This window comes from Chrysochloris asiatica, unplaced genomic scaffold, assembly GCF_000296735.1.
Source record: "Chrysochloris asiatica unplaced genomic scaffold, ChrAsi1.0 scaffold00054, whole genome shotgun sequence".
Lineage (NCBI taxonomy): Eukaryota > Metazoa > Chordata > Mammalia > Afrosoricida > Chrysochloridae > Chrysochloris > Chrysochloris asiatica.
Genome location: NW_006408572.1, coordinates 8,048,796 through 8,056,396, shown reverse-complemented (window position 1 = coordinate 8,056,396; position 7,601 = coordinate 8,048,796). Strand labels below are relative to the sequence as shown.

The 7,601-nt window shown below is 44.6% G+C and overlaps 2 protein-coding genes across 2 annotated transcripts in view; one reads left to right on the top strand and one right to left on the bottom strand.

Moving 5' to 3' along the window:
• The first annotated feature begins 360 nt into the window (after window positions 1–360).
• On the top strand, window positions 361–2,052 carry MED11 (mediator complex subunit 11). Its single transcript, XM_006863323.1, has 3 exons — window positions 361–528; window positions 745–875; window positions 1,915–2,052. Exons 1-3 carry the CDS (start codon window positions 444–446, stop codon window positions 2,050–2,052), a joined length of 354 nt encoding a protein of 117 aa, XP_006863385.1. The 5' UTR covers window positions 361–443.
• Window positions 2,053–6,716: 4,664 nt separating this feature from the next.
• LOC102817510 overlaps window positions 6,717–7,601 on the bottom strand; it is a 7,695-nt gene continuing 6,810 nt past the window's right edge. Inside the window, exon 5 of the mRNA XM_006863489.1 lies at window positions 6,717–7,144. Within this exon, the coding sequence (XP_006863551.1) occupies window positions 6,717–7,144 (428 nt within the window). The remainder of the gene's footprint in view (window positions 7,145–7,601) is intronic.

Here is a 7,601-nt window from a genome sequence, read left to right as displayed (position 1 = left end):
TGCAGAAATCTATCATTCGTTCTCCAGCATCATTTCTATCACCAAGTCCAAATTTTCCAACTACTGGTCCCTCCTCTTTGCTCCCTACTTTTGCAATCTAGTACTTAGCAGAGACTTAATCAATTTTTGTAAAGAAATTAAACACATAACACAAAACAGTGAAGACTGGCAAGCCTGAACGGCCTGAAGCTGAGGAGTGTTTCAGTACAGCTTCTTACCACACCTGTGGTCCCCGGCTGGAGGTGCAGCCCTGACTAGACACAAGAAACCCTGGGAGTTGTAGTTCACCAGGTGGACGGAGACCAGACTGCGCCAAGCATCCTAGAAATTGTAGTGCCGGCAAGAGGCACTCTGCGCAGGCGCAAACCGACGGCCATTTCCGGGCTCAAGGTTGCATTTTACAGTAAAGGGAGAAAGTCTTGGGGAGGCTTCCTAGATTAATAATGGCAACCTACAGCCTGGCGAACGAGCGGCTACGCGCCCTGGAAGACATCGAGCGGGAAATCGGCGCCATCCTTCAAAACGCAGGTTCGGGATCCGACGAACGAACGGCAAGAATGAGGGAGCGAGAAGGAGGCTGAGCGACTTGCACATGCGCCAACCGAAGACTAGGAAAAGGGTGGGGAGGGATTCTGAGTGCAAGCGCGGTGAAAGTTTGTAGGGATGCTTGGGTGGAAGGGACTGGCCTTGGGGAGGGGCTATTCTCTCGGAACCGCGTTAGCATAGCTTTCCTCCTCCGGCTAGGTAATGTGATCCTGGAACTGTCCAAGGAAAAAACCAATGAGCGGCTCCTAGACCGGCAGGCGGCGGCCTTCACGGCTTCGGTCCAACATGTGGAGGCGGAACTGTCCGCCCAAATCCGCTACCTCACCCAGGTAGGTATGTGGTGGGAGAAGTTGTGAGACTGAGGTGGAACTTTGGCCTCAAGACCTAGTAGGGCTGGATGACACTGCAGCATCCCTCCTTTTCAGGGCCAGTTTCTTCCTTTAAAAGGAGCTGATCGAAGGCGATCTTTCACTAGATTGCAGCTTATGAGTCACCAATGGGGAAGCGCCTAAGAGGGGGCGTGCAAAAGCTGCCGAAGCCAAAAATGCCTACGTCCTGAGTAAAGATCAGGATTGAGAGGGTTCTGAAGTGATTACAACAGCTACCACCATTTACTAAATTCCTCAAGGTGTACCAGCCATAGCATTTGTCTTACTTAATCTTAAACTCTTTGTTGTTCTGGGGAGTTGTCATGGAGTCTCCAGTGCAGAGAATTGCTGTGTAATTTCCAAAGCTATGACCTATCAGAAGCAGATCACCAGGGATGGCTTCCAAGGAGCTCTGGGTATACCAGCCTTTCAGACATTCACCTAGGGAATCTACCACAACTCTGTTGTTGTTAAGTGTCGAGTCGATTTTGGACTCCTATCAACCCCATGTGACAGAGTTAACCGCCCCATAGGGTTTTCTAGGCTGTAATCTTTACTGGAGTCCTGGTGTGGCGCTGTAGGATAAGCAGTGAACTGTTAACCACAAGGTCAGCTGTTCAAGCCCGCCTATCCAGGGTTGCTATGAGTCAGAACTGACTTGACGGACAGTGGGCTTGACTGTAGCAGATCCCCAGGTCTTTGTCCCACAGAGCCAATGGTTAGATTTGAACTACCACCCTTTCAGGTTCACAGCTCAGCACTTAACCTTTGTGTCACCAGGGCTTTTTGTATAACTGAAGGAAGTAATTCTTACTACCCACATTTTACAGATAATGTTAATAGAAGTTAAGTGATTTGCCCTGTGGCACCCAGCTGTCATGTGGCCTAAGTGGGATTCAAACTCGGAGAAAATGAGAAAAGAGATCTAATGCCTGGCGGGTGGGTAAGGAGATGGGTAGGGAGAGGGTGCCCTATTGCTAAAAGTCTGTCTATCCTGTAGGTGGCCACAGGACAGCCTCACGAGGGCTCTAGCTACTCTTCAAGGAAGGACTGTCAGATGGCCCTGAAGCGAGTGGACTATGCCCGCCTTAAGCTCAATGATGTGGCCCACACCTGTGAGCAGATGCTGGAAAACTAGGCCAAGAAGGTGTAGCAAAAGCTTGGAGAGGAGACCACCAGCTACATTCAGGACAGAACCTGGAAACCTGAAGAGATGGGGAACACAGACTGCTGCATCTGCCCTGCTGATAAGTGTATGCCAGGACCAAGGAGCAAAAAAGCCCAGTCACCGCATTGCTCCGGCTCCTCCAGCAGGGAGCTCTTGTGCTGTACTTCCCCAAACTGCCACCAACACCAGCAGATGGAGTTTCAGACACCCAGCCCACTTCCTCAGAACCTTCATGTCCCTGCCCCAGGCTTCCCGCAGACTTGTGGCCCAGTGAAGTCACATCCTTTGTCTTTGGGAAAAACAAAAGAAGAACTAAGGGTTTTAATAATAAAAGTAACAAAAACAAGATCAGACTCTCTTTGAGGGCATATATGGAATTGTGGAAGTGAAACTAGAGTCTGGTGTCAGCAGCAGGAATGTGGGAAAGCCCAGACCTTTGCTGTCAGCATCGGGAGAGGAGAGGGGAGATGACTCCTACTGAGGAAGAATAGCTGATGTACTGTAAGGAGAGGTTTGGAACAAGCGGAAACTATCAACAGAGAAGCCAAAGCCAGGACTCATGATAGAAGGACAAGGGCCTGAGGCCAGTGTCTACAGAAGAGCTAATAATTACAAAAAATAATCTTTAGTAGTTAGCGTACATAGAATTTGTCTAATGTTACACTGTGAAAGGGGGATTTAATATAACACTTAATAAAAACAGGAGTGGGGGCTAAGAAGGCAGTAGTAGGTTATTCGTTAAACATTAACAAATATGCATACAGTGTACTAAATTGTTGATGTGCACTAAATAAATATACTATATACACTACAGTACAGTCTGCCTTCACAGAGCTTCCTTGTTTTTCAAACTTTACTATGAATTGTGAACTGAGGGACGACATATAGAGGAAGATTCCAGTAAGAGCAGATCATCACTTTTACATTCAACAAATCATCTACATTTGTTTCATCTCAATGATTACGATCCCCTTCATGTCATCCCACTACCTCCCTATGGTTCTTATTTCCATTCTACCTTCCTTCCCAACGCTTCTGAACTTTGTCCTTACATAAATGCTGACTCTTTGATCTTGAATGATTGACCAATTCATGATGTTGTCTCCCTATATACACCTGTCTACTGGCTTGGCTGAAAATTGGTTCACAAAGGTGAGTTTGTTCCAGTCTTGAAGGGTGGCTGAGGGTCATAGTCTCAGGTTCTGCCAGTCTCTTTCAGACTAGTAAGTTCAGTCTTTTTTGATAAATTTGAGTTTTGTTCCACATTTTCTCCCACACTATTTGGAACCTTCTAATGTAATCCCTTTCAGAGTATTTGGTAATGGTAGCTGTGCACCATCGAGTTCTTCTGGTCTCATTGATAGAGACTACTGTTCATATGTTCCATTAGTCCACTGGACTAGTTAATTCCGAACACCTTCAATTTCCATCACTCTTCTTTCTCCCACACATGGAGAGACCAATAGTTGCATTACCCTACTATCTTGTTAGTAATAAAATGTAGGGAAAAATAAAATAGAGGGTCATGCCGATAGTCCTATGGACCCTTCCAATTCTAATGTAATCCTTTCAGAGCAGTTGATAGTGGTAGCTGAGCACAATGATTCCATTTTGTGTGTGTATGTTTAAAGTTTTTATTGTGAATCGAGTGATAGTTTACATGGGAGAGCATTGGTTTTACACTCATCGTTTCAATGCAATTACTATAATCTCTGTGCATCATCATTCAACTATTTGTTTCTATTCCCTCTGGGTTTTTGTTGTTGTTGTTTGAAGTACACAAAAACACTCAGGAATATATAATCATTTAAACAACCAAAGGGTGCATTCTGCAAGCCTGCCTCCTGGCTGTCAGCACACAGCCTTTCTCTTTTCATGAGTCTGCAGTCAGTTGCTCTATCTCGCCATGTCCACATTTCTGCCTCCATCTCTGATGTCGCTGCTTCTTTGTATAGGGTCCCACATTCCACTTGTGCTCATCTCTCTTGGTGGTCCTAGGGTCCTCTATTCCTAGACTGTAAGAATAACTACTCCCTCCCACCCCTCTTTATTACAAAACTGTTACCTTGACAGTTGCAATTGGTCATGATAATAATTACTCACTATGGAATCATAAGAATCTTACCCCATCTCCTTTCACTAGACCTGTCTAGACAAGATGAAAACTATTCAGTGGGAATTCTACCTTCTTCTGCACACTCTGAAACTAAACTCCCTCTTGAAAACTTGTAATTATGTCAGTCACTTCGTGCCTTTATAACCCCCCATTTTAGGTAGCCAATGCCTAAGTTGCCCGTCCCTATCAACCTTGTATAAAGAGGGGATAGGATACTTGATAGGAAATCTGGTAGCGTAGTGGTTACAAATAGGGCTGCGAACCGCAAGGTCAGCAGTTTGAAACTACCAGCTGCTCTGCAGGAGAAAGATGAGACATTCTGCTCCCGTAAAGATTAACAGCTTCAGAAGCCCTGTGTAGGGTCGCTATGAGTCAGAACCGACTCCACAGCACATAACAGGATATTTGATGTGAAGACTTCTTCCCTCTCAGTTGGTATTTTGAGCTACTACATAAGTATAGGTCAAGTTCATCAAATTGCAGCAATTTACACTTAATTTGTTTTATCCAAAAAAAAAATTTTTTTTTTAATCTTCTTCTAGTAAAGTTCTGACCATCAAGCTAAGATGGGAGAGTCAGTCTTGTGGAAGTCAGGTTCAGGCATTGAGTCTGGTGCGGCGTTTTGTAATAAAGCTGCAATTGTAGAAGTGATAAAGAAGTTGAAAAATGACCTCAGGTCAAAGGGACTTGGAAGTTGGGGAAGCAGTAGTGTGACTTGGAGAATCAGATACCAAAGATCCCACCATAATCTGGTACACAGTAAACCAAAAGGCAATTGACATGCAATTGATTTTAACGCATAATGAGCTTACAGGACAGATCAAAACTTCCTCAGAGGGTTTCTAAGACTGTAAATCTTCACAGAAGCAGTCTGCCGTATCTTTCTCCTGTGTTGAGGCTGGTGGGTTTGAACCTTTCAATTAGCAGCCAAGCACTTAATCAGTGCATAACCAGGAATCTTTCTGGTACACAGTACCCCCACTGCCAATGTGTCAATTCTGACTCAGAGCAACCCTACAGGACAAAGTTGAACTCCTAAGGCCTTCTGAGACTAAATCTTTACAGAAGCAGCCTCATCTTTCTCCTGCCGAGCGGCTGATGGTCACAATGAGTCGGAACTGACTCCATGGTACTTTAACAACAACTATAATGTAGTTTATTTCTTATTCACATTTCACAAATATCTCTACCTCAAAGAATTCCACTGACTTTATAATTTCCCCAGAAATGTGAAAGTCACATAGAACCGAAACTGTGCCTTATAACTTTAAATATTTTTAAAAATATATAAATTACTGGCAGAGCCACCAAATTAAATGAATGAATTACACTAAAAACGAGATTTCCTTTCAAGGATAACAGAACATTCTTTAATATTCAACAAAACTATAGGAATTTGCTGTTGGTTTTCTGGGTCAGGGTGGTATATCTTGTTTAGATGTACGGTTATTGAAAGTTCAGTCATATAAAAGAAATCTTTAGAGAACAGAGGTTTTTTTTTTTTCCTTTACATATTTATTCCCAGAGCCGGTCCTTCATCTCTCATTTTGGCTTTCCACATTGATTCAATTGTAGTACTTCCTGGAGAGAGCTAGGTTCTAATCAGCAACATCGGGGAAAAGAATTAGACAAAGCAAAATGAGAAAATGTAGATCTTCTCGTGTCTCCTTGAAAGCAGTTAATATATTCTAAGTTATGAAGCAATATATTTCACAATTGAACTTTAAATAAGTTTTATCTGTAGTGGACATGAACAGGAAATGTGGCGTGAATCTTTCAGCCATTTCTATAGAGATGAATACCATATACCAGAATTTTACTTTGTTTCCCATCCCATATAGTTGTCCCGACCCCAAAGTCTCACTTGGGGGCTCTTCAGTAGCTATACTTGGACAATGACCACCAAAATCATGAGTCAGAGACACAATCTAGAAACACTAAATGACCTAACCTGACTACCTGTTAAGAATCCCTTTTATTATTGTTGAAAAGCTATAAAAGCAACCATACAAATTCTCAAAGATAATGGCTTAAACGCCCAAGTGAAATGTTTGCAATCCTCTTTCGATTGCCAAAATGAAGGAGTCCATCCTTTCAAGAGAACTCGGATTGAGTCATTTCTCTAAAACCTGCTCAGTCTGCCTAGTAGTCTTGCTTGTGGTTAGCAGCGCAACACTTAACCTGTTGTACCACTGAGGCTCCTTCATTACACAACAGATGCTGGAAAAGATTTGTGAATTGAATGAACGACCCCATCTTCCTCCACAGCTTCATCTCCCACTAGCCTGTTCTAGCTGTCAGCTTCTCCTAGAAACTGCTCCAAGCACTGGTCCCTAGGCACAAAATGGCTTCTTTCCCCCTCCATTCTATGGTTTCTGGCTTATTCATCCTTCAAGACCTAAGGTCCACGGTGCAGATGGCTTTAAAACTTGTCTGCCTGGGTCAAGTCTTCCAGCCACCTGGGAATTACTAAGGCCGGACCCCTGACAGGGAGGTTCTAGGTTCCTTGGGGAAGAGTTCAGAGATGCAATTTACCTGAGAAGTGTGGCCTTGACTGCTTCCTCTTCTTCTGCAGCACATAAAGGAGGACTGCAGTAAGAATGAAGACGATGGCCAGGAGAGACAGCACTGGCACTATGGCTGACGTCCCAGCTGGAGGATCCACACTGCTTTCCAGCTGCTTCTGGTTCTCCCCAGCCTCAGGCCCAGCCCCCAGATTGTGATCTGTAGTGGGAGTGACAGTTTCACTGGAGTAGCTGAGGCCTCTGTCCAAGGCAAGTGCTGTTGCTGGAAAGGTGGGCTGTTGGGTGGACTGTAGAGTGGATGGCAGGTCCGTCTGGGCAGGGGTACCTATGTTTGAAGATGCCTGCTCTGTGAGCTCAGAAGCCTGAGTGTTGGGCAGAGGTAAATGCTTCTGGTGGGCCTGACTCCTCATGATGCCACATTCTGGAGAGGTAAAAGGGAAAGAATTAGAGATACCAGAGGACAAGGTGAAGAAGCAACTAGAAGGAAGGGTAATGGGTCAGGGAGGGCATCAGAGGGGAAGGAGAAGAGTGAAAGAGAGAAAGATGAGGGACAAAGTCAGCAAACCACTGGAAAGCCATAGAACAGAATAAACAGGAACCAAGAACAAGTGTGCCTTCTGAACTAGGAAGTCAGGAGAGCTGAGTTTGAACCCTGACTCTGTTACAAAGCATCTGTATGACCTTGTGCTTGTCTCTTCACCGCTCCAGAACTCATTGCTTTCAGCTGTAAAGTGAGGATAATTTTAGTACTAAGGGCTAGGGTTGCTGGGGGTGGATGGGGGTGGGAGGGGGGACATGGAGAGGGGGTGTTAAATGAGGTAAGATAGTTCTGTGTAGTCCAAAGGAAGTCTGGTGGTATAATGGGTTAAACACTGGCT

Coding starts and splice junctions, on each gene's coding strand:
- MED11 (XM_006863323.1), top strand. CDS start 444: ATGGCAACCTACAGCCTGGCGAACGAGCGGCTACGCGCCCTGGAAGAC. Junction 529..744: donor CGCCATCCTTCAAAACGCAG/GTTCGGGATCCG, acceptor TCCTCCGGCTAG/GTAATGTGATCCTGGAACTG. Junction 876..1,914: donor AAATCCGCTACCTCACCCAG/GTAGGTATGTGG, acceptor TCTATCCTGTAG/GTGGCCACAGGACAGCCTCA.